At 42.9% G+C, this 27,714-nt stretch overlaps 1 protein-coding gene across 5 annotated transcripts in view; it reads right to left on the bottom strand.

Moving 5' to 3' along the window:
* COL19A1 (collagen type XIX alpha 1 chain) overlaps positions 1–27,714 on the bottom strand; it is a 393,720-nt gene that overhangs the window by 227,281 nt on the left and 138,725 nt on the right. For 4 of the 5 annotated variants that reach the window (XM_059730850.1, XM_019496735.2, XM_059730872.1 and 1 more), the window contains 3 exons: positions 12,883–12,936; positions 11,719–11,754; positions 2,007–2,090 (listed from right to left, as the gene is read on the bottom strand). In XM_059730850.1, the coding sequence (XP_059586833.1) occupies positions 2,007–2,090; positions 11,719–11,754; positions 12,883–12,936 (174 nt within the window). The remainder of the gene's footprint in view (positions 1–2,006; positions 2,091–11,718; positions 11,755–12,882; positions 12,937–27,714) is intronic. The other variant, XM_059730868.1, reaches the window with a different exon arrangement.

Genomic DNA, 27,714 nt, shown 5'->3' with positions numbered 1-27,714 from the left:
TTTTAACTTAAAAAGTGGGGAAATATAACATGCATATATTAATGCAATATTGTCTTGCTATACCTGAATCCACTGCAACTTTTTACTGCACCTTCCATCAAAAAAACTGCAGATTTTTAGAGATTGTTTTTTATAAATATAAATGATTTATGTCACCAAGATGTTAAATGAAAGTTGTACAAAAATAGCTGGTGATATTGGCTGCCAGCCTTGAGGCATCCTGACTTTTGAACACCAACAATTCCAGCTTACGTCAATGGAGGCTGTAGGTGCTCAACACCTCTAAAATCAGGATTAAGACACCTTTTTTTACTAGCTTAGTAAAAAATGGGACTAGGTTTATGGTCTCATTTTAGGAAAAAAGAATTTTTCTAAAGGACCTTATTGTTGCTATGAAACACACAGTATATACACCTTGATTTTCATCCCTGTGCCTTTTCCTTATACATATTCTCTCTGTTTCCAATCCAGCTTTAAAATATGTGAATTTATTTCAATCATGAACTGACTGAAAGAACATTAAGTCTGAAGTTGAAGAATGAGTTCGGAGATGAAAGGGTGTGTTAAGACATTTACTGGATTAAAAGACCTGTAACACTTTCAGGAATAAAAAGACACTGGTAAAAAAATTATTTTCTAAGCTTATGTTCCTTGCTTTGCATGGTCTCTGGATTGGTTTATGTAGAGACTAGAGTATTTACAACTAGGTGGAACATTAGGGAATCATGCAAGCAACCATAGGTCTGAGGAGATCTTGGACAGTTATTCCAAGGTGACTGGATCCTAGGATTTCAGCAAGCCTCCATCCCCGATTCCAAAGAATTAAGTCAGACAAAAAGCCTGAACATTAAAATAGGCCCATCAGACAAAAACAAGCGATCAGACTCAGTCCAAATTTAACTGGATTAGGTATATGTAGGACATAGAGATTCAGTCCATTTGCACCTGATCAGTGACAACACAGGGGGTATAGGGTGAGGCAGTAACAGAAGAAAAAAATGCCTGTTCTGTATCAGAATATTCACAAAGGAAGAGAATTTTCAAAGAATTCAGAAGTTCATTTTAGATAAATTTATAAAAATTCCATAAAAAACTTGCAATATCTGGCGCGTGTGCCAGAAGTCATCACACAACGTTACTGAGGTAATTTCTGTGCCTCCTTCATTGGCAGGCTTACTGAATATACAGTATCAAATGCATTTCAAGCACCTGAATTTTAAATCACTGGGTCAGACTTTGGGCAAAACTATGACATTGAGACACTGAAGATCAAAAATATGAAAAATTCTGTATGAGTTTAGAAAAAGTTTATCTATCATGCAAGATAGCAGTGAACATGAGCTGTTGCTCATCTAAACAGTCTTGAAACACTGGGAGAAATTACACGAGGTTGCATTTGTTGTCACATCTGGATTCAGTGTTGGAAAATAGTGACCTGTTTCTCCAGTATATATTGTTTAATGGAAGATTCAGTAATAAGAACAACATTATCCATTCATGATTTATTAATGAATGGAGACCCTGATAATTACATGTATACTAAGACCTGCAGGGCCCTAATCAGCTTCGAGATCTTCAGCCACGTATTTAGTTTGGCACAAAGGGAGACCTTCTGAATGGTGCTGGATGCATCCACATCTTCAAGAGAGCTGTAGGTCTCCTATTTCAAAATCAGATCTGACAGACTATACACATCTAGTATGAGAATATAAAGAATGGAATGGAGGTAGAATTGGTTTTGGTGTAACCTTTGCAACAATGTTACAACATAGATGCCTACTTGATCTGACTGAAATTCTCATTACTGAGGTGTTATAGATGATGAGAATTAAATGACCCTGAACAATCACTGTCAGCATGTATGACAGTCCTTTTGGATTAATTTAAGATGACATGGATGCCATGAATACTGTAGCATTATCTCAGATGGCAGCTGACTCAATGAAAATAGCTGTCAATACTATCGGTCTTTAACTAAGATTAAGTGTGTGAGATATAGAGTATACCTTTATCTTATTTTCCATCATGCTATTTGCATTAGCCTGAGCACAGGAACTGGCAGTGGTGAACAGGTTTACTTCATCAGCCTCCTAGGTACAGAAAATCATGGACTCAATATAGGCATTGGATTTATGACACACTACAACCTGCTGGACATCTGACTCCCCAGGTACCTCTTCACTTTGACCTGTGCTGCTACATTCCCCTTCCCCTCTACGGCAGCCTGTCTCTCTCACCCGATGCCTCGATTTCCACTTTCACTGACTGGCTTTCTTGCCTGCATTGCACACCAGCCTCTGGATACTTTACTATTCCTTCCATCCAGGAACAGCACACACCAACTGCAGGTGTTTCTTCAGCCTGACAAAGGTTTTTTCAACTCGAAAGCTGGCATCCCAGGCAGCTAAACTGAGCTCACCTGGAACCTCACAACTCCGCTGCAACCAGCAAGTCTCAGGCTTGTCAAAGACGTGATGGGTCTGGGCTTTCCCCAGCCAAGACTGTGTGCGTGCGTGTGGTGGCTGGGTGGAGGTTATGGCATCTTCTACCCACCTTTCACCAGGAGATCCTTGATCCTGGCATTTCCTGTGGCTGCCGTGCTGCCAGCAGTCCCACCAGGCCTCCAGACCCTGGCACAGGGTAGTTTTAGTGGTCATGCTCAGGACCTGGGGCCTCCTCCTTCCCCATAGCCCCAGCCCGTATTTCCAAATTTGTCCTGGCATGGAAGCTCAACGGGGACAAGTTTTTCCCCTGCTGGCTGGTGATACAGTGAGTGCCACCTCCTGCTCAGACAGCAGGGCATTAACTAGTTTAAAAATATAAAATGGAAATAGGTGTGGATGGATTGAGGTGGACCTTGGAGGACCCCAGCAGCAGGAGGTTCACCTTGAGGAACACCAGCTGCTCCACCAAACCAGGATCCAAGGAGGTGCTTTGGGGTGTCACAACATCCCCAGCAATCCTGAACACCCTCTCGCTCAGAACACTGGTCGGTGGACAGGGCAGGTGTTCCCAGGCAACCGTGGCCAGATCGTGCCACATCTGGCTGCAGGTTGCCCAATACACCAAGTGGTCACAGTCCAGTGGCTCCATGTCCTCAGCGAGATAGGTAGCCACTGAAGCCTTGGTGCTACCTGCCCAAGGCTGAAGTCTGGTGCATCTGGACCCCACCATTGAAGCCATGCCCTTGGCCCACACTGGCAGCAGCTGGCATGGAGGAATCTGGTTGGTGCTGGGAGTGCTGTCACAGGAAAGTGGATCCCTCTCTTCCACGTCCCCTCACCTTTGCCCTTCTGCCTCCCTGACTCTGTAAACCAGCACCTCGGTCTAGTGATGGAGGGTTTTGGTGCTGCCAGTGCACACGCTCCCCTTCACCCTCAGGTCACACATGCCCCGCAGCACGTGGAACATACTGGACCGCAATGGATCCAACTGTTTCCTGATGCCCTCCTTCACCTGCCTCACCAGTACCTGCATGGCTGGTGACAGTGGCTTGCCCCAGCCAGGAACACTGATCCCCTGGAACTTCTCCATTTGGTTCTCAAGTTCCCTCACTACAGTGATCACCTGGTTAAGGAGAGCATTGCCAGTGCTAAGAGTCTCGGTGGCCTCAAGGAAGGGCTTGAGGACCACCAAGATCTGGGAGGTGGTATCCCACTCCGCTTTGTTAAGTGGGCCGCTGATCCCAATCTCTCTGAGGTGGTGCAAGTGCAGGGACAGGTACTGCTCCCACCTCCTTGCTCCCACTGGCAGCACAAAACTCATGGCTACTAGGAAAGAGGATGCATCTATGTTGGGGAGGGAGGGGGGGACTTGCAACTCTAGCTCTTCCCCTCACCCTCTAGCCCCTCTCACTTCCTTGCCAGAAGACCTGGCACCTGCCTTTCCAGAAAGTTTCATATAAATCTTTCTTGTGCTAGAAAATGTGTCTCGGTGGGTGTGTAACTAACTAATAATATTTCTTCTTCTTTTTCTCTGATGTATGACTGTCTGACTTCTTCTGTGTTGTGTGTTTAATAATCTCCATCTGCCTTCTTCTTCTGTGTTGTGTTTAATAATATCTACCTTACTACTTCTTCTATGAAGAATGCGTGTGAGTATGTGTAGTATATGTGCTTTCCGGCACAGTGATGGATCACACTGCCAGGGAAAACAAAGCTTTCTTTTTTAAAAGTGTGTGGGGGGTTAGGGGGGGAAACAAGAACAAATATATACTGAAAGAAATGGATTGGATAGGGATAAGTAGAGGGATACTAGTTAGTACGCTGTATCCAATCCTTTCCAAGAACACAAACTAGCAGGAGACTGACTAGGTAGGAAGCCAAGCCAGTCCTTTCAGATGCTGTTGCTCAGGCAGAAACAGCTCACAAAAGGGACAGAAAGGCTGCAGACAGAGGCTTGTATGCTGTTTCTATGTCCCCCTGCAGAGCACTGTGGATTGGAGTGGGACTCAAGGAAAGATTACAGCCACTGGCCAGCTAGAGATGTCAGTCTCCCCCGCCACCCTTCTCAGTTTCTGTTCCCCTTAAAGCATGCCTTCCGAATTGATTTGGAGGGCTTTTTTTCCCTTCTTGATTTGATTCAGATTTGGTGATTTGGCTTCTGAATCAGGCTGAATCTTCTTCGAATCAAATCATGGACCGAAGCTTTGCATGCCCCTAGTCCCTACCCAAAAAAGTGTCTTCATTATGCATATTTTGTATTTTATTTTTTAAACAACATCTTGGATTCAGATGGAATGTTCAACCTCTATGAAGCAAAAGCTATTTCAGAAGAATTTTGACCAGTATCACTCAATGAAGTTTTGTAGGTGATTAGGGAAATTCAAGCTATCCTGCTATCACATGCAAGCTGAATTCTTTTTTTCATCTGGTTGACAAAATTAAGCAGGAACATACCTGAATTATTAATGGAGGATTGTAGGGCATTGAGTACCCCTCCTCTGACAGAAGCAGTGTAATTCATGAAATCTGTTCTTGATTCTGGGAAGTGTACTAATTATCAACTGGAATCAATTCCTCTTTTTTAGAAGCAATTTACAGGGAATGTGGTAAGAGAGCAACTTTAGCAACTAAAACAATGCCAGCATATGCAGTGGAGTTTTCCCTTGACACATGAGAGACATTCTCATTTGGAGATCTATAGCTTCTGTTTTGAACCTCATTCTGATATGAGAGTTAGAAATCATGGTCACCATATAGTGTATAGATTTAAGGAGTCTCCATTACATGCCCCTGGTTGAGTAACCCACCTGTTAGACAGACCCTTCTACACCAGACCTGAATGTGTTGACTGGGCAGAGACTAACCCAGAATTAAAACTATTTTGCACTGCTCCAAAAAGTCCTTGTGTAACTTAATTACATTGGGTATGACAATTCAGGTACACAGTCATCACCTTCTGAAAGTAAAAGCCCCCTTGCATTACTGTAGAATTATTATTAATAATAGCATAGTATTACTGCAGCATTATGATAATCACAGATGTGGTAGGTGCTTCACAAAAGATACTTAGGTGGTGTTTCTTGTGTTAGGTCATCTACACCACTTTCCTATTCATTCCAGGTGCAAATTAAGCTGCTGATTTTAATCTATGAACTCCTGAATAGTTAAGTGACCCTGATTACTTCAAGGAACTTTCCCCTGTGATGCTTCAGTAACTGAAATCAACTGAGGCACTTGAGTCACAGTCTCCTGGTTAAAATGGGGAATAAGTACTTGTGAAGGAGTAAGAAAGAGTAAACAAAAGCCCTGAGGTACCTTATGTGCTGGGCAGGGGAAGTCAGGAGAAGAAAAGCAGCCAGCAGCGATAGACAGGGAAAGTGAAGGAAAGCAGCATTTACAGTGTGGATGGCCAGCGGGACTGCAGCTGGAGACTGGAAGGGAAGAGAAGCAATCACCACACTTCCAGAGCAGCATCTCGCTCTGGATTGGAGGAGGGAAGCTGCTCAGAGGTATTTCTGGCCCCAGAGAGGGGCAGCAGGGGATCGATTCCCTGCAAGCCACAGAGAGAGGAGCGGCTGAGCATCCCAGCAGGCAAGTGTTGCAAACCCTGCTGGAGAAATGCTGTGGGTGTGACCCAGAGAAGGAGGCAGGTGGAGGTCTGCCCACACAAGGCTTTTGATAATCCCTGGAGTGGAGTGAGAGCTGAGAATCTGGGAGAGAGGCCAGAAGAATTGCTGTTTTCAGGTTAGAGCCTCGCTGCACGTGGGAGAGATCCCATTGGGACTGTGAATGCTTACGAGTAAGCTGGGGCAGGCCTGTGCAGAGCAGAGACTGGATTAACTATTTTTTTTTCTGTTGTGATTCGGATATGAGAGCCTGACCCCAGGTGAAGGGGACATGGACTGAGTCTGACAAAGAGACTGAGAGCAGTCAGGTTTTGCTTTCTTTTGGATATTTGCGTGCAGGCCAAGGCCAGCCCCTAGAAGTGTGTGTGCCTAACTAAAGCCAATGGTTACCCTGGTGCTTGAGGGCAGAACAGTAGACCAACAGGCAGCATTAAGATCTGGCTTCAGAGAACTATGAGTGCCATCTGTAGAGACTAGGGTAGGGTAAAGGGGAGGTTTGGAGCCCCACGGAAGAAAACAGGGATTGAGACCTGGTAGAATCACCTTGGGCATTGCCTCCTAGCAATATAATATCATCAAAGTCGTGGCAGGTGAGAAACATAAAACCAGCTTCCTGGCAGACCAGGTGATCCAAAGCTGAGCTCCACCCTATCACTGCCTGTAGGGAAATGAGCTCAGGGCAGTGGCAGCAAGCCCTACAACACCTATATTCATGATAATACTAGAGAGAGAATTTTCAATGAAGCATATAATTAACTTTCCTTCTTTTGCCTGTTAGATAGCACAGTGATGGGACAGGATAGGATAATGATACAAGAGAAAATGAAGTTCTTTACTAGTCACATAAATTTTCATAGATTTATTATCCACATACACAGTCTCAACAGTGGTGGTCTCTCCCACCCTCTGCTTCACCTGGAGACCTTTTTTTGCCCCTCCTTGTGCTTCAGAGTAGGGGATAAAGGACAATAAGCACTTCCTTACACTTTAAAAATGTTTCAGGGCAGTTGATTGAGGCATATCAAGCACTCCTTTCAGCCTCAGAGTCCAATATTGGTCTTTACTCCAAGAACAGGAAGAGGATGGAATTTAAAAGTGTATATGGACAATACCTCTTGAAGAACTCCAGATACTGTAATTAACATCATTTTCTACTTTGACTAACTATCCACATACACATTTGGACCAGTAGGTGATTCCAAAGCCGTTTAAAAATGAATGTGGATCTCACCATCTTCTGAAGGGAGCAGCAATTGTAGGATTACCCTGCCAACTGCATCAAGTCTTCAGGTTTTCACAATGGAGTAATGTTCTGAAAAGGTATGGATGGAGCACCAGGCGGCTACCCTAAAGATATCATGCATGAGAATATTACATAGGGCTACTACAGAAGTAGCCTGAACTCTGGTGGAATGTACCTTTATCACAGAGGTTGGATCCCCCTTAGTTGTCTCATAATATATAGTCTCATACAGCATGAGCTGCTGTTGGACAAGTATTGGGCTGATACTGTTTGTACCCTAGATTCTCAGCTAGTGAGACAGAGAGATGGGGACTTTTGAGATGGAGATGGTTAGTCCTAACTGTAGCAGGGCACTAAGGTGTGTCTGCTACTTGTACAGCCGGAATAAATACTCAGGTGCCAGTTGCTAGGGTAACCAGAGGGAGCTAGTGACCCATGTCCCATACACGGCTGGTTGGCTGACCGGAAGGGGCAGGGCCTGGCTCCTATATAAACCCCAGGGCTGGGACCAGGCTGGCAGTTCCCTGCTGGCCATCAAGGGGGGAAGGAGCGCTGCCAGAGCGAGTATAGAGAAGAGGCCTGAATACCCGAGCGGCTTGAGATGGTGAGAGATGGAGCACCCCTGGGTTGGTGAGAAGAATGTTGGAGCCAGAGGGCTGAGATTTATGTTATAGCCTAGGGGCTTAGGCTTATGCTTTGTGTTTGCGGTTTGTAACCGGAGGTTTGGGTGAGGCTATTAGGGGTTGGAGGAGGCCTCATAAAAGGGACTCATGGTAGTGTGGGGACTCCAGCCCCAGAGAGTGGGCAGCGATGTGAGAGGCCCCAGAGAAGGGGGCAATGACCGATGTAAGTCTGAAAGGGCAGTATTGGGAGTGTGCCAACCCCTGAATGTCAAAAAGAGCGCAGCAGCAGGAGTGTGCCGACCCCGAGTGCCCAGTAAGGCAAAACGAGATAAGGTTATGTGGAACCCAAACGCCCAGGGAGGCGTGGTTACGAGGCAGGGCTGCGGAGAGCCTGAATGCCCGGTGAGGCACGGTTGCGAGGCAGGGCTGCAGAAAGCCCGAGCACCTGGGCAGGCGCAGAGTGAGACAGGGTTGTGGAGAAGCCGAGCGTCAGAGGGGCACTGAGTGAGACAGGGTTGTGGAGAAGCCGAGCGTCAGAGGGGCACTGAGTGAGACAGGGTTGTGGAAAAGCCAAGCGTCAGTGAGACGCTGAGCGGGACAGGGCTGCGGAGAGCCCAAGAGACAGTACGAGACCAGAGACCGAAGATTGTCCGTTCCATCTGTGAGGCTTGGGGCGTGGTACAGGGGTGGTTGGAGCCACGCATAGCCCATAAGGCCGGGGTGCACGGAACACCCATTATAGAAACTGGACTAGTGACAGCAGGAGAACCGTGGCCAAGAGGACGAAAGGTAGCCTCCCTATAAAATATACTACATCAAAGTCATGGTGGGCAAGATTTGAGGGTGCTTGTAGGCAGCTTGGCACGGTACAGAGGGCAACTAGGGGAGAGCACAGCAACCCTAGGACTTCCCTCCTGTTACACTAATTAAAAGATAAGACCTTGCTACATTTGCACGGCATTAAAAATAAACTTATCTCATTAGGAGTGGGGCTTTGCGAACAAAAGTAGTAAATTGAATGCCTAACCTAAATGAAAATCAGGACAGCTTTGGGCAAGAATACTGGGTGAGTATTCACGGGCACCATATAAGATAAAAAGGTATCATAAGGACAATCCGCTATGAGGGGTTGGATCACACCTCCCCTCCCTGCTGAAGTAATTGCTAGAAGAAAGATTATTTTCAAATAAAGATGTAGGAAGGATCATGTTATCCAAGGGGGGGAATCATCAGCAATGTGAGGACCAGGTTCTTGTCCTACTGTGCAACAGGGTCCTTCACATGGGGAAAATCTCAGAACAAATCGTTAAGAACTCGAGGACTGTTGGGTGAAAAATGGCTTTCTAACTACTGACCAGACTCAAGGATACAAGACTGAAATAAATGGACTTTAATGGAGCTGAGGAAAAAGTTCTTGTTCTTTACATGGAGCCCAAAGTCTATTATCTCTAATATAGTTATGGTGAGTTGTATGGTGTTGGCATATTGATAGCCAGCCATCTTTGTCTCATAATCACCCTACCTTCCTTAGATCCATATTGAAGGAGATGGGAGAAAAAAAACTGAGCTCTCTAGGGTCCTTAAGTGAGTGCCCTAAGAGAAGCAGAGCTGTTGTCCTTGTCATGTGTAGCACTGGCAATGTTGGAACATGAAGAAAATGATAACCTTGTAAAAAAAAATACTGGTCTCAAGCTACATCCAGGAAAGATAGATGATATGAATAGAAAGAGAAACACATTTTGATAAACTAGTTAAAACTTTTAACTCCCCCTGTGTCAAGGCCTTCCGTGCATTTGATTAACTACTAATGGACAATCTAGTGTTCTCTTTTACCTACAATCAAAAATATCACCAGTTGTTCAAAATCCTTCATCTTCAATAGCCAAGAAGGCTTCAACTCTACTTCTTGGAACAGAATTTTAGGTACATGAATTCAAGCTTCTGCCATGTCCAGGCTAGAATAATAGAAAGTACTATATCTAGGACTGAAGACACAGGCCAAACATAAACTTTCTTAATAGTTATATATTAATGATGGTTTGTCTTAAAAAATGACTAGACATTTATATGGATATGACATGCATGATACTTATATGACATTAACAAGTAGACTGAATTTAAACGAAGTTTCACTGATAAGTGATGTGTTGCAACACTAGGTAATCCTAACTAACAAAGTTTAAGAGGAAACTTTCTCTTCGGGTGATGATTATTCTACGATTTCCCCCTATATGGTTTCTTAAACTTGCCTCTAAAGTTCCTGGCAGATGTTACGTTTATCACACTGTATATGCGAGTATCATGTAACATACTGTAACGTGCTAGATGTTAAACCAATTTATCCCTGGATAAAAATGGTGGATAAGCCACAAAGAAATTGTTCACTGAGCAGCAACTTTGTAGGGCAGAAATATAATGTGAAAATTTTAGTGTGGGGCATGTTACAATGTGTAGTGTAATACCTGCATATAATACACAACAAATATAATACTTCCCAGGGGCCTCAAATATCTGCTACTGCTATTGTGGCAGAAAAGATAATGAACTGGATGAAGAAGTCTGTCCAGAAAATGTTTGTGTTCCCATGTTCCACATTGCATTCCGGCTTCTTGTAAAATACTGGATTCATTTCAAGGTCCTGGTTCTGACATTTAAAGTGCTGACTAGCCAAGGCACAAGCATTTATAGAGCTTGTCTCCTTCTGTGCTTTCCCACATCAACTATGAAGGACTGCCCATAAAATACAACTACCTCAATCCATTCTCTCCTTAACAACCTTAGACGAAGGAAAGAAAAATATAGGCTGTCCAGCATGCCTGGAAAATTAACAAGATTAGGCTTTGGCAGATGGAGTGAGAAAACAAGCTCCGTAACAAGGAAATCCTCAGATAGAATAACCTGCCCACAGCTACCTCTCTTTTTATATGGAATGAGCTGCAAATTGAGCGTTTGTGATGATCTCATCTATATGAAGTAGGTGAGGCTTACTGATCATAATTTTCAGAAAGACAAAACTCAAGATTTTCATGCGTTCTATGCACATGTAATTACATATCTAATTTGTGTTGCAATTATATGACTACATATGCAAATTCTCACTTTGCATGAGGAAATGTAAAAAGTAATAATAGCTGTAATTGTGGGCGTAAAAGCCAGCCTTCAGGTTTGTGAAAATCAGGTCCTGTATGTCAAGTTTCAATATCCTGAAAATGGATAGATAGCACATCACAAAAAATTTTATCAGACACATGACTCATAAATGCACTAAGTAATAAAATATTCACAATCTCTAAAGGAAAAAAAAATCACTTGTAATATAACTTTTTACTGAAAAGCAGCAGTTTAAGTCTCTCACTAGTACCATACTGTGATACAAATAAAATAAAGAAAAATGTTCTTATCAGAGTCTTCAGGAAAGTCTTGCAAGACATTTTAAATACTGCTTTTTTGTTGTGGATGTTTATACCTTTCCATCTACTGATATTGCCACTAGACAGAAGAGAACACCCCATCTTATATTAATTGTTTACTGATGAACATAACATTTAGAGAATGCACAGGCATTCTGGAGAGAAAGACTTGGCTTTTTTTCTTTAACAGTAAGGTTATCTGGATAGCAAATAAAAGAAACCACTGCTTGAGTGCTTTCCTTTTTTTTTATATATATATATATATATATATATATATATATATATATAGTGTGTGTGTGTGTGTGTGTGTGCGCGCACGCACGCACGCACACCCCCCCCCCTTTTTTTTTTTTTGTTTTCTAGAACACTTACATTTACGGCAGCCTGTCCTGGTAGCCCTGAATCTCCCTAGTAAAATCAAAGGGGGAAAAAAAATCAGAAGTCTGCTTATAGTTACACAAATTGTAGCACAGTTAGTGGACATCAGACAGCATATAAATAAAGGTGAAATAGCTGTCAGCTACATGCTCTCAGTTCACAGACACAACCATGAAATGTTGTTATTTATTTGTTATGCATGCCACAGCTATACATAGAGTTTTAGAAAAACACAAAATGACAGGCCCCCAGTGCAAAGAATTACAATTTAAGGAACTAATCCTGAAAATACTTTTGTATAAACTTAACTTTGAATACACAAGCTTTTCTATTTAACTGAATGGGACTGCTCACATACATAAAATCACCCACATGTGTAAGTGTTTTGCCATTTTAGATCCCCAGGGCCTGAGCCTCTACATAAGGCTTTGAGCTTTAGGTCATAAATTTGACAAGGGATGACACACAAAAATGGGAAGGGGGACTTTGAGAAGATCTAATATTAATAACCATGACACCCAATTTTAATTTTCTTTTTAATCTACACATCCTGTTGATATTTTTATTAAAATAATTTGTATTTATACTTAGCATGTTAAAACATGCAGAGAGATCATATTTAAAGTAGGAAAACATGGTAAGAGCATAGGTGCTTTTCAATGGAATTTAGCTATGGAAGAAAAATAAATGATGGTTACACTCCTGAAAAGAAAACCACCTTGTATACTAAATTATCTTCAGAACAAAATACATTAATTTAAATATTTGTTTACTGAGAACTAGATTGGAATAGTGTACATAAGGATTGTAGACCTGGGATCACATATAATACAATGGGGGTATACAAAACAAACAAAAGCAAAATGGGGATAAAACAAAATACCAACTCATAGTTACAACACATTCATCTTGCACGTCAAGGTAGGGGGCTATGGGAAAATTTGCATGCAATGTATGAAATTAAAGACTACATCACAACATAATAGGATTGCATAAATAACCTTATACTGCATTTCTCAACTTTTTAGTGCTTAACATGAAAAATTTGAACATTCTTTTAACGGAACTTTGCATATGAAGTAGGCATCTATATAAACTAAATCATTTAATATATTAATTAGTTTATACAGACATGCATCTTCATGTACAAACAAGTACCTTTTCTCCTTTAGGGCCAGCCATACCAGGATTACCAGGATCACCTTTTAAACCCTGTGCAAAGAAAAATATGCATGTGATGTATACAAGAATTATTCCATGAAAGGTCTTGGGCAAAATGTTCTGCTGCTATGAATCAGCACATATAAACAAAATCAATATCAATTTATTACCATTTATTAGTTTGAAATACCTTAAATTCTTCACTGTCCTGTACATTTCATGTAGTGCAAGAAGTGTGGAAACCTCCCCCTACATTCTTGTCTTGGGTGCTTAGCAGAAATAAAGCAAAGTAACTCCATTTCTAAGCTCTCTCTCCCCCCTACCCCGCATCTTCTGGTATAGAAAATATGTAGGAACGGGGAGGGTTGGGCAGTGGGAGTAGCCTGAATGTACAGAGATTGGAAATACCCATTTGGTGTACTTTCTGTAAAACACCATTGTCTGTAAAACACCATATTTAGCAGCCACAGCTCAGAGTGGCTCTTGCTCCCCACCCTTCCTCCAACCAAAGAAAGCTCAAGAAGAAGAGAATGTGGTTCACCATTATTAGCCCCATGACAGAAATTAAAATGATGGTGCATTTGGAATCAAAGAAATGTTATGCTCAATCCCAAACCTCATGCCCAGACACTCATAGCAGGAGGCACAATGTTTGGGATTGGGCATAAAATTCCTCCAGTCCCAATCATGCCACTGCCAATCAAGTAGGAGGTGGCTCTGTCTCAGAACCAGGGCTGCCCCAAGCCCACAGAGGTTTCAGAGCCAGGGCTCTTAGGGCTGCATCTGAAAAATCAGCTGCTTGTCAGACTGGCCCTGACAGTCCTGCACCCAGTGCAAGACCCAAACCCAACAGCCCTGGCTGCATTCAAGACCGTGGGTGTCTGGGCCATGTCTGACAATCAGCTGTTTGTCAGCCCCAGCATCAACAGCCCTGGATCTCAAACTGGACACAGGACTGTCAGGACCAGGTCTGACAATGAGCTGGATTTTTGGACTGGCCCCAAGAGCCCTAGGTGGGTTCAAGACCCCAGGCTGTTGGGGTGAGAGTCTGACAATCAGCTGATTGTCAGCCCTACCCAAGACAGTCCAGCTGCACACATGGCTTTTAGAAGCCCTGAAGCACTGGGACCTTGAGATCAGGGAGCTTCTCCCTCATCCTGGAGTCCCCATTATCTGGGATGTCTAAAAATCATAGGCTCAGCCCAGATCCCAGTAACTTGCCATTTTTAAGTGTCTTGTCCTGTGGCGGCCTGTAGCAGGGGCTGGGCCCAAGTCCCTGCTACACTTTTGCAGAGCTGGCAGCTCTCACAGGAAACTTAGTGCGATGGGTCTGGGCAAGTGGCACATCCCCAGTGCGCCAGGGAAGAGGGTCCAGGGAAAATCTGGGAAACAGGCAGGCCCTGGGGGTATGAGAACATGTGCCCCACATTGCCTGCACTGACTGGCCTGGGGAGAGAACTGGGCATCTTAGTTTTAGATCATTCCCCAGGACCAATGCAGGCCTACCTGCCCTGGTCTTTCTTTGTCCCTATAGGCTCTTGGACGTTCTCTCTGGGCTACTCACTCCGGCACTCTATTGCAGCCTCCATCTCATAACTTCACTCCTCCTCTGGCCCATCTCTCTCTGACCCTTTAATGGATGCCTCCCATCTACAGGCTGAATTTCAGCCTCCTTTAACCCAGCTTGCTGTCCAGCTGAGCCTGTCATCCCTTTGGTAGTGATGCACCCCTCCACTGAAAGGACATTCAGCCTCTTTAGGCTCTGGCCCCATCTCTAGGTCATTCAGGGATCCAGATGGCTCTTCACAGCCCTGGCCTACCCCTCATGGTAGGCTTAATTGCCTTTCAGCCCTGGCCTCCTTGCTTTGACCAGTTGGGGTTTTCTGGCATCAGTGAAGCAGCAGCTGACCTCCTTAGACAGCCAGGGTCCACTCTGGGCCCCACCATAAAGCCATCCTTAGCTGGTCTGTCCTGTTGCCTCAGAGGTCTTATATGAGGAAGCCCTTCACTCAACTGGGCTCACCTAAGCCCCCAGCTTCAGCCCCTGCCAGTTCTAATCAGGGGCTTGCCAAGCCTCTGCGTAGGCCCACAACCTATAAGCCCCTTCCTAGCTCTTCCTTAGGCCCATAGACTTTTCCTTGGGGCTTGGGACCCTACTGGGTCCCTAGGAACCTCCTCCATACCCATAGTTCCTACCCAGACCTCCAGGTGTTCCTGGGAGCAGAGGAGCTCTAGCTGGGCAATGTTAACTTGGAAGCATCCCTGCAGCAACTCCCTGGCTTTGCCTCTCAGGGCCTGCTCTTATGCTGAGGCTCCACAGCCCAGCTCCAATCAGGTGGCCAGCTGGCTGTCATGTGACTGCCTGATTGGCTCTGCAGTCACCTGCGGCTGCCTCACTACCTTCCACTTTAAGGGCCTGAGCAGGTGACAAAGGTCCCCTGCCACACCACGGACAAAAAACTCACCTTTACTTTACCTGTATAAATGAAAAACAGCTGGGAAGAAGGATTCCCTGAGGGTTTGATTTATGGTTAGGCAGGGCTCTATATACTTCACTTGGGGATAATCAAAGAGATTAAGTCAGTAAGGCCCAAGGCAAGGCTGGGAAGAGACAGGAAAGAGTTAATTAAGTAGATCCAAGGATAACCCAACTATCTGAGCCAAGGAGAAATTTGGCCAGAGAAAGAAGAGACCGAGAAGCTGCGAATTAAAGAACTTGGGGAAACCTGAGAAGTGACATTACTAGGCATTCCCCAAAATAATTAGGGAATAGCTACCATCAGCCTGAGAGGAAAGCGACAGGGTGTAGGAAGGTGGAGCCCTGCAGAAGACCAGTGACCCTGGCAGACTGACCCTCACTCCAGGAGTCGTCCATCCTCCTGAATATAAGTTTACCATCAAGATGTGGTGGGCGAGTGGGAGGCTGAGACGGAGGTCAGTGGAATTCCAGCACGGCAGCGGGATGGAAGTGCATACCTGCTTACAGGGCCACAAGGGCAAGGCAGGATTGGTTTCCAGGTTCAGGAGCTGCCACATTCCCAGCACCCAGAGCCTCTCAGCTCCTTGTCATCAGGGAACCTTGCAACTCATTTTCCTGGCAGCTCTTTTTCACCATGGGGACTAGGGTTTTCCCAGTCCCAATTCCAACCCCCCATTCCCCATGTCAATGCTGATAATCAGCTTTCATCAGCATCAGTTTGGGGTTGCTACACCTTACATAGACACAGGAGTAGAGGTAGATCTAATTTTCCTGGATTTTAGGAAGGCCTTCAATATGGTATCTCATCCCATTCTCATAAATAAATTAAGAGGCTGTGACTTAGATATTTACATGGTCCAGCGGGTGGCCATTTGGCTTTGGGGTCGCACCCAAAGAGTGGTAGTAGAAGGATGTGGATAGCAGGGTCCTGCAGGTCTTGGTCCTTAGACCTGTACTCTTCAATGTCTTCATTAGTGACTTGGATGTGGGTGTGAAGTGTAGTCTGTCCAAGTTTGTGGATGATACTAAATCATGAGGTGAAGTGCACACTCCGGAGTGTAGGGAACAACTGCAGGCAGACCTGGGCAGGCTGGAAAAGTGGGCAGAACACAACAGGATGCAGTACAACAAAGACAAATGCAGAGCGTTGCACCTAGGATATAAAAATATCCAGCACACCTACTGGCCAGGAAATGACCCCCTTAGCAGCACAAAAGCGGAAAGGGATCTTGGAGTCATAGTGGACTCCAAGATGAACATGAGTCATCAGTGTGATGAAATCATCAGCAAAGCTAACTGCACTTTATCATGCATCAGCAGATGCATGACAAATAGAACCAAGGAGGTGATACTTCCCCTCTGTGCAGCATTAGTCAGACCGCAGTTGGAGTACTGCATCCAGTTTTGGGCACCATACTGTAAGCAGGATGTAGATAGCTTTGAGAGGGTCCAGAGGAGGGCCACTCATATGGTTAAGGGTTTACAGGCCATGCCCTATGAGGAGAAACTAAGGGACCTGCACCTCTTCAGCCTCCACAAGAGAAGGTTAAGAGGTGATCTTGTGGACACCTACAAATTCATTAGGAGGGCACAGCAAGGTATTGGAGATACTCTGCTCACCAGGATGCCTCTTGGAGTAACAAGGAACAATGGTCACAAAACTGACAAAGAGCAGATTTAAGCTAGACATCAGGAAAAAATTCTTCACTGTGAGGGTGCCCAAAGTCAGCCGGCCCTGACCATTTACACCCAAGGGTACTCAAAGAGCTGGCAGGCATCATAGCTCAGCCCCTGGCATGGATCATTGAGAACTCCTGGTGCTCTGGTGAAGTGCCCTATGATTGGAAGAGGGCCAATGTGGTGCCTATCTTCAAAAAAGGGAGGAAAGTGGATCCAGCAAACTATAGACCCATCAGCCTGACCTCTACCTGGGGAAGGTCTTGGAAAAGATTATCAAAGAGGCCATCCTATACAGGCTACCTGACGGCAATATCCTGAGGGATACCCAGCACGGGTTTGTTGTGGGTAGGTCTTACTTGACCAATCTCATTTGCTTTTATGACCAGGTGACCTAACACCTGGACAAGGGGGAAGAGATTGATGTCATGTATCTTAACTTTAAAAAAGCCTTCGATCTGATCATGATCACCTCTTGGCAAAATTGCCTAACTGCAGCCTAGACCTCACCACGATCTGCTGGCTGGGGAATTGGCTCCATAGCAGGACCCAGAGGGTGGTGGTTGATGGAAGTCAATCATCATGGTGCCCTGTGACCAGTGGGGTCCCTCAAGGCTTTGTCCTAGGGCCTTTACTTTTTAACATCTTCATTGATGATGTAGACATTGGTGTCAGAAGTGGACTGGCCAAGTTCACTGACAACACCAAACTCTGAAGTAAAGAATCCACACCTGAGGACAGGAGGGTGATACAAGCAAATCTTGACAGGCTCATGAAATGGGCGGCTGAGAACCTGATGGTGTTCAACACCGAAAAATGCAAGGTTCTCCACCTTGGGAGGAAAAACCTACAGCATGTCTATAGGTTCGGCAGTGCTATGCTGGTTAGCACTACAGATGACAGGGACTTGGGGGTCATGATTGACCACAAGATGAACATGAGCCTTCAATATGATGCTGCAGCTAGTAAAGCAAGCAAAACACTGGCTTGCATCCATAGATGCTTCTCAAGCAAATCCCGAGACGTCATTCTCCCATTGTACTCAGCCTTGGTGAGGCTGCAGCTGGAGTACTGCATCCAGTTTTGGGTACCACAATTCAAAAAGGATGTGGAGAAGCTTGAGAGAGTGCAGAGGAGAGCCACATGCATGATCAGAGGTCAGGAAAACAGACCTTACGATGAGAGGCTGAGAGCCATGGGACTCTTCAGACTGGAAAAGCACAGGCTCAGGGGTGATCCGATGGCCACCTATAAGTTTATTAGGGGTGTACACCAGGATCTGGGGGAACATCTCTTCACCAGAGCGCCTCAAGGGATGACAAGATCGAATGGTCACAAACTCCTCTGCGACCGTTTCAGGCTGGACGTAAGGAAGAACTTCTTTACTGGTCGAGCCCCCAAGGTTTGGAATAGACTGCTACCGGAGGTGGTTCAAGCACCCACTTTGAACGCCTTCAAGACACTTTTGGATGTTTATCTTGTTGGGATCCTATGATCCCTGCCGACTTCCTGCCCCTGGGCAGGGGGCTTGACTCAATGATCCTCCGGGGTCCCTTCCAACCCGAATGTCTATGAAATGTATGAAAATTTGGAATGAGCTTCCAAGGGAGGTACTGCTCTCCCCTACCTTGGGGGTCTTTAAGAGAAGGCTGGATAGTCATCTAGTTGGTGTAATCTGACCCCAGCATTCTTGCCTACCCAAGCAGCGGGTCGGACTTGATGATCTGTTGAGGTCCCTGTGGACCCTAACATCTATGTATTTATGGTGCCACACAAACAACCCACAAAGATATTCCACATTTTTGGAATAACTTTGTGGCTGATTTGCTACTTCATGGCATCATAAATCAGCTGAATGTGTAGCACTGTTAATATTTATGATGAGTTTAACATATTAATTACATGATAACTACAACATGTGCCTGGAGCCTTACATTACAAATCCAGCAATGTCACTTCCCACATCACCAGAAATGACAAGGTGAGAGTTTAAATAATGGTAATATGTCATTACCATTAGACATTTGCTGTTTTCCCCATTTCCCTAAAGCACAAGGAATGGATAAACTTCCACTGTATCCGTGAAGCGAACAGATTCCAGTCATTTGCAGCAAGTGGGGACTAAATTTTGAAACTAAAAGCACTACCTCCTATCACAATTACAAAAGTATGCCAGGGGTCAAAAAACACATTTCCCAAGTTGTGTGTGACATTATAGGCCAAAACCAACCCTTAAACCACCTAGAAACTGACTGGCAGACCATGCAAGGAATAGATATAAATGCAATATTATCACAGTGAAATGTTCCATTTAACAATCAAGCTACCATCTTCAGTGTTACATATGTTGAATGAGATAGAGATATAAAAACTAGAGGTCATCCAGATCTGAATTAGAATTTATTGTCCTGAATTCTTTTCCCAACCCCTTCTCTAACCCTTGATAAACTCTATTACTCACTTTGCAATAATTGGAAAGATAAAGACAACTGGCACTAAAATGATAAGTAACATCTGTGCCTTGGTGGATACAGAAACAAATCACTGCATGTTTTAAATACTGCATATTTGTGCAACTTCACTTCCTGCTAAAATTACATTAATTCACCATCTGGAAGGAACATCATTTAGAACTATATGAGCATTTAAGTACCCACTTTGGATCAAATTTGTGGTTGTTGTAAATACCCCTGATTTAGCTTTGATTTGTCCTTTATTAAGCTTGCCAAAATGTAGGAGTTAAATCAGAAGTAGTTTTGCTGGATGATCTTAAAAAATGCAAAAGGCAGATGGATTTAAAAAAAGGAAGCCAAATATCTTTCCTCTTTAATTATCATAGTTATAATCCAGTTAATGCAACTCTCTCCATTTACTGCACCATCACATAGTTTTGAGTGAGTAATATAAAGAAAATATGAAATTAAAAATAAAAGCCATTTGACAGATATTTCAAGTTTCTGGAAAATTTTTGTATTATTTACTATTTTGTGGATCTGAATCAAAACTGGCTGCATTAGAGAATCAGTGATGAAACAATAGTTTTCACTAAACAAGTCAGTCCTGTGGCTGCATGTTATAGACCAAACAGAACAGACACACATTCAAACAAATTCTGCAATAAAGGCCTCCTCTACATGTTACAGGTTTTTAACAAGTTAATTGCACATTTACCTTAAGACCAGCTGCATGTACAAAGTAGCTATCACATGATAAAAAGTTTCAACTAGCTATTAAAGTTAAACCTCGAAAATATGTATTAACTTGATAGCCGTTTGCTATAGCGCATTAATTTGCATGGGTATTAGGGCTGTCAGGGTTCCCAGCCTCAGGGGCATACTATATCCAGAATGAAACCCCTAAGCCCTTCGGTTTGCAGTTTCTATGATCCCCAAGACTCGGGGGTGTATGAAATCCCAAGCCCACATGGGGCTCTCAGTTCTGGTTGCACCGCACATGCAGCCAGGACTGAGAGTCTCACAACTGACATGGCTCTCATTCCTGGCTGCACCTCATGTGCAGCTGGGACCAAGAAAGAGTACCTGCACTCACTGGGGGGTCCTAGTCCCAGCTGCCTGTGAAGTGCAGCTGGGACTGGAAGCCCCTGTCAGGTGCAGAAACTCTTGGTCCTGGCTGTGCATGGCCCCCATGGCTGGCAACCCCCTAGGTAAATGGGGCTCCCAGTCATGGAAGCCTGCTTCTTGCCAGGACAAGGGAAGCCCAGGATGTGTGGCACATGTGGTATGTGCATATTATGCATTAGATCCAATTGCACCTTTACCTACACATGTAGAGGGGGCTGAGTAGAATGAAAAACATGCAGAATGTATTAGTACTGAATGGGAAAGGTGAGAGTTGATGAATAATGGACAATGAAATCAAGCAAAGTTTGACAAGATATATGGTATGTTTACAGTTCTTAATGCTGTTCCTGGAAAAACCTAGGTGAGGTAGACAGCCTAGTGGCTATTGGAGGAAGACAATGAAGAAAAAGGTCAATCTTGAATGGAGAAGAAATGAGAAACTTGGAGATTGCTTATATTTTTATTTAAAATGAATATTTAAGAGGAGCATATTTGACATCAAAATTTTCAGTGCTGAATGGTGTAAAGACAGGATTTTAGTAATGTATAAAGCCTTTGAAATCATGTATTACAATATTCTTAAATAGGTTAGAAGCAAGTAGCCATATAGCTTTTCGTTATGGTTTACATCCCAATGAAAAGGCAATAAAAAATTGAGGACAAAAGATGTTTTCCTACTATATGTATTTTTATTTTGTTTTCCTATATATTGTTAAAATTATGTCATTTGAATTATGTTAATAAGTTCCCGACATGGAGACATGGTTGTTGCCAGGAAACATGCAGCTGGTCTCATAGAAACCTTGTTTCTTCCTCCATCCCCATCATCTAGAATTGATAGTTACTGTTGAGTGCTTGTGAAACAACCTAATAAAATAAGAATTTCCATCCTGGACCAGACTTGTGGTTCATCTATATCCTTCCCAACTAAACACTTGATCCAATATCACCCACAGAAATCTTCACCTCTTCCAGGAGAGAAAAGTAACTTGAACAAAAGCTAAGTTAAGTGGCTTCAGCAGTATCTTTCTGAAAACCTGATAGTCGCAAACCAAAATTGAGTCTCCCCTGCCCCTCCACTTGAGCCTGCTCGTCAACATCAAGGGGATATAGGGTGAAGAATATCCCACACTCATCATTTGTCTCTTAAAATTAGCATTTCAGAAGCAAATTCCAAGAAAGAGCAAAAGGAGATCAGGGTTCAGATGTGTGGGTGGACAACATATCTCAAAGATTCCCAGGTATTGACAAGTACCCTTCTTTTGAAGTACAAAACCAGAAGCCACCAGACACATCAAGAAAACTGTAATCTATAGTCAGTTGCTTAGAAACCACCCAATTTGCTCTGAGAATACTCATGCTACCCACATCCCCAACACGATAAATGCCTTTACCACAACCTCTCTGAGGAGCCTGTTCCAGTTCTTTACTACCATCCTAGTGAGAAAGTTTTTCCTAATATCCCACGTAAGCTTTCCTTGCAGCAACTTGAGACCATTGCTCCTTGTTCTGTCATCTGCCACCACTAAGAACAGTCCAGCTCCATCCTCTTTGGAACCTCCCTTCAGGTAGTTGAAGGCTGCTATTAAATGCCCACTGTCTTGTCTTCTCCAGAATAAATAAGCTCAGTTCCCTCAGCCTCTCCTCACAATTCCTGTTCCCTAGCCCTCTAACCATTTTCTTTGCCCTTTGCTGGACTCTCTCCAATTTGTCCATGGCCTTTCTGTAGTGGAGCCCCAAAACTGGACACAGTACTCCAGATGTGGCCTCACCAGTACAGAACAGAGCAGAAAAATCACTTCCTTTGATCTGCTGGCAATGTTCCTACTAATGCAGCCCAGTATGCTGTTAACCTTCTTTGTAACAAAGGCACACTGCTGGCTCATATTCAGCTTATTGTCCACTGTAACTCCCAGGTCCTTTTTTGCAGAGCTGCTGCTTAGCCAGTCAGTCCCCAGCCTGTACCAGTACATGGGATTGTTCCATCTAATTTCCATTGCTAGAGGACAGGAAAGAAGGTGCAGAAAAAAGGTTTAACAGCTTGCTGTATATATCCATATTCATATATAATATCTTAGCCATTGTACCAGGCAGGTTACGTGGCATTCCAATCTAGGGAAGTATTATCTGGCACACCAGAGGAAGGCAAAAACACCTTCAGTTAGGTGTGATTTTTGTGTACCATGCAATGTGTTTACCTTGCAATGGTCATATTAAAAAAATAAGCCTTGGCTCTGGGGCACTGTGCAGAATACCTTAGGTACTGCAAGTTCAGAAATTTGTTTCTGCAGACTGGTGTTTTATAGCAAGCTGTCCTGTTGCTCAGATCCTACAGTGTTTATTTCCATACTGGTAGAGATGTGTGACAAAGCCCGCATCTACACGAGATGCTGGTTGCACAGTAGCCCAATACTACAGTAGCATCAAGTTGCAACAACCATGATGTGACTTTACTGCACAGTAGTATTAGGCTACTGCACAGCAGTGTCACAAAAAAGACATTCATTGGACGAGTTACCGATACTGTGCGCTAACTCAGGTTACTGCACAGTTTCAGTACATGTATAAACATTTGTATAAAGACTATGCAGTAGCTTAATACTAAAGAATACACAGCAATGACAGCGTAGTCAGTGTCTCATGTAGATGTGGCCAGGGTATTTAAAAACTCTTCCGGAATAGCCACCAAAGGGTTAATGTACAGATCATATACTTCCATATATAGCAAAGTAACTAACAACATCTGGGATAAAAGGCTGAAGCCTGGATGGGGTAAGGGGGCTGCCAAAGAAGCTGGCAACTGCCTCAAAAACACTCCTCAGCACCATGGCTGTAAGTTACTTAGGAAACAGATCCAGAAACCCCAACAAGAACTGGAATAAGCCATTTGGAGAGTCAACTAAGTAGGAATCCCTACCTCACATGGTGGGAAGAAGACCGGACTTTCTGGTCCAAATCATCAAGCCTGAGGAAGTTTAGGATATGGAAATTAACAACATGACAAATAACTAGAGGGTCTGAGGTATTAGAGGTGCAAAATATACTTTATAGTCCCTTCAGAAGAGGTCAAGGAAGGAATCTCTTCAAGAAATAATACTGAAATAAGGATATTAACTGTGGCATGGACCTGACTATTGGTGCTAGATGCCCTGGCTGCAGCTACTTAGCTGTTACTCAATTATTTATCCACAGCTGGGAAGCATCTGGTTTGTCCATCAACCCCTCACCCCATTTCAAGATGTTTACTACCACATGAATCATTAAGTTGGCTATAGACTATAGTTCAACATAAATTATTAGTAAGAACAAGTTGGGTCATTTTCTGAAGCCTAAGCAATGTTAGGAAAATGCCTCGGTCTATGGGAAAACATTTCCTTCCACACCCATTCCACCATCTAGGGTCCAGTGGCAGCAGGAATCCAGGGTCCAGCAGGGCTGGCAGCAATGCAGAGTCTGGCAGCAGTAAGCCAAACTTGCTGCCAATGACCATGCTCAATGGCCCAACCTCCAGTGCCCTCCAGTAGCCCAGTGGGCAAGACAGAAAGCCTCTACACGCTATATGTCTGACACCTCTGATCTATAAGGTACACATCTTTCTGTCTTCTACCTAATTTCACACTAACAACTAACTATGTCTATCAGGTGCTGTTGCCATTGAACAAATGATATCACAAATATAGGCAGCATAATACCAACCAATATACCTAGCCTCTTCTTACAAAAGTCAAGTGTCAACGGCTAGAACCTCTGCCTGAAGAAGGGTGTTTGTATTTGAAAGCTCGCAAGGAAGAATTTTTATAACTATTTTAGCTGGTCTACTAAAATATATTAGATTTACCCAAAAAACCTTGTCCAACTACTAGAACCAGAGATACAGTATACTAACAGTGTATTGACAAAAATGTCTCACTGAAAAAAAATATAGCAAAACTGACATCTTTTGAGGATGCTAAAAGAACACTGGAAAAAAAAAAGAACATTGCTATTATTAAAACCATGTTTGTTGATGCATGTAGAAAATGTTCTCATACCTCTTTCATACATACTCCTTTACATGAATTTCACGCCTGGAATTTGAGTTCATTAGCTCAATCCAACCTTTAATTAAAATTGCCTGTGCTAGTGCAGTTCCCCTGAAAACAAAGGAAACAACCCATTGTACTGCTACCTACCTACAGTGTGAAAGCAAATGACGAAGGGTCCAATCAGTAATCCCCTAGTGAGTTATACAATGTACAAATCCAGAGCTATCAGGCTCACAATTTACTGTACAGCACACTCAGGAAATCTAAATAAAAAATATTAACTGTAGAGCCAGTAGGTTGATATCATCAGGGTGTGATCACTTGGGGTAATTTTTAAAATGGTATCGTGCTTAGCCACAAACAAAGGACTACCTCATGTAGTTCTAATCTTGTTGCTGATCTTGCCCTTGTTCTCTCATTAAACATAATGTTAAAAAAACAGCACATAGTATATTTCCAATGATGATATTTGTTACCATTCCTCCTGCGTCCTTATCTCAGCTGTGATGCATCAAAATTGCTAGACCTGATGATAATTCAGCCATAATGATTTTTTCCTGGCATTCCAATTTGATTTAAAAAAAAAAAAAATACCCATAGTATCTAAATTACTCTTTTCATCACCACCAGTATCATTGATCAAGGCAATGACCTCCCTATATGAGGAGTCTAGTTTCATTGATTAGAATTTTCTGTTCAATCCCAATTCAGCTGGCAGTAATATTAACAGCACTTAAATCTTATTGTCACTCCACAAGTATTTGGATATGTATTTACATTGCAAATCTGTTCTGATTTCATGTGCGATATGAGTGTGATTGAAAAGTAATTATATACATCAGGGTTTATTTCAGCATCAGTTGCTGCCTCTTTCCACTGCTGTCAGACAGCAAGCCCATACAGATTCACTTCCTGTAGTGATTAAAAGCTGATGATATTATTAAGGTTAGAACTGGGCTACACCTGACTCCAAGTGAATTTTGTTATAATTGCATCCAGAATAAATGTGTAAGCACATACCAAAGGAGGAATACAATGGCAGCATATGAACTACTTCTGGCCAGTCTTCAAGAATCCCAAACCAGTGGTTGCAGCCTTACTACTTGTATTCAGAGTTAACCCCTATGTTGTTGAATGAATGTTAAGTAATAGCCCAAATTGGGCCTCACCAAGCAATAAACAGGGAGATGCACAGTGCAATTCAAAGTTCCCATGTCTAACCTTGTTTTGAATGATACTAACAAAAAGAAGATAGCAAGGGCAATCATTCTGGGGCCAAGAAAGTAACTATTTTAGGTCAGACACTTCAGCATTGCATACTAGTGATTAACAATAAGCCCTGGAATCCCTCTGTCATTTTAGCTTACTCACGCAAGGGCTCTTCAGCTGGCAAGAAAGAGGAAAGAAAAATATTACAGTCAAAACAAAGCCTTCCCCTGTGGTGCCTTTTTCTTCAGATATGTTTTTTAGTTAAAACATTACATATTTAAGATACTTATCTTATCTTTAAGTCACTTATTCAAACTATACAGTCAATGCTTTTCACTTCTTTTTAGTGGTATGAACTGAACCCCAACTTAAAATGGTAGACCTCACTCTTCTGAGCAGTGGGACAGCAGCTGCCAACAGCTGATACCACTGACTTTACATTTTTTCACTCTTTCTTTATTCAGCACTACAAATTACCCTAGTGTAAGCAGATTAACTTGTTTATTTCAGAAATATCAGATGTTACATTTCTGTATGTGGAATGAGTTTGAGAGACACTGATAGCAACAGTCAAGGTTACATGATCCTTTAAGTTTAAACCTAATGACTGGTATTTCTAACCACTGTGCTAATTGAATCCAAACATTTTATTTAAATGTTGTTAAAAAATAATTATGTGTGGTCTTCACGTAATGGAATATATTTCAGTATTTTGTGTAATTTAGCTTCAAAAATATGCTTTTCTGGAGTCCCCATACTCTTGATAATTTACTGCATTTTAATACATTGTAAGCTGCTGACCTAATTAAATCATTCAAAATGTGAAGCTTTAATATTTTACACGTTCATACCATGCTGGTGTCAAACCTGCTTTATAGTTCACCGGATACTCAGTATACCTTACTCCTCCTCACAGTTTTATGGAACAAGATCTTGTGTAGTAACAGAGATCGTGTAAGAACCAACATAGAAATGTCTCCTGAGCTATGGAAAGAACACAGATGTGTTTTTCCATGCTGTCAGCATATATGTATGCATGACAGAAGTATACAGTTCACCTTTGTAGACAAGCAGGCTATAAGAGAATACATCTTTGAATCCTTAAATGTAGTTTCAGCTGAATGCACAGTAGACACTTTCATACAGATTAGATCTACTATTATCCAAAAATAGGACCAAAATCTATTATAAAAATATAGCACTTTAAGGTAAGAAAATATCTTTCATGCAAATGATGCACTATATAAAAAGCCATATGAAATAAAGAGTACCATATTTAAGGCGCTTGCTTAAAAAACTAAAAACTGTATATTTAGCTTTAATTAATGATGCTTGCAATTTTTAGCAAATTTTTATTTTGGTGGGAGCAGCACAGTCTCCCTGTTGGTTGGTGAGGTGATAAAGCATGCATTGTGAATTCTTCTGAATTTCAGATCTGATTCTCTATTGCTCGGCCATAATTCTAGTTATAATGTCAAAATATTCACAAAAGAATCTCTGTGTTTATGTTCATAGCTTCATCTGAGGTGCTTGAATTCTCACTACAGTCTCTTTGTAATCTGAGATGAAGGCCTTTGATATGCTGCAGAATCAGGACCTGACCCTAGTTCGACCTTCAGATAGAGGACCAAAGAGGGGACCTGGGTAGAAGAGATAATTATGTTTTATTACCGTCTTGCTGCTAAAACTGAACTAATACCCCTTTTTCTGAAAAATGAGATCTTGGAAAACCACAAATTTCTGCCTTCTTCCCTTCACTTCTTTCTTTCTGTCAAGCAGAAATAAGGCACACTAATGGGAAAAGACCTATGGTACTAATCCGTTCATCTGTGCAACTTGCTGAGAGGTCTCACATACC

This window comes from Alligator mississippiensis, chromosome 1 (assembly GCF_030867095.1).
Source record: "Alligator mississippiensis isolate rAllMis1 chromosome 1, rAllMis1, whole genome shotgun sequence".
NCBI lineage: Eukaryota > Metazoa > Chordata > Crocodylia > Alligatoridae > Alligator > Alligator mississippiensis.
This window is presented reverse-complemented; position numbering and strand designations above follow the sequence as displayed.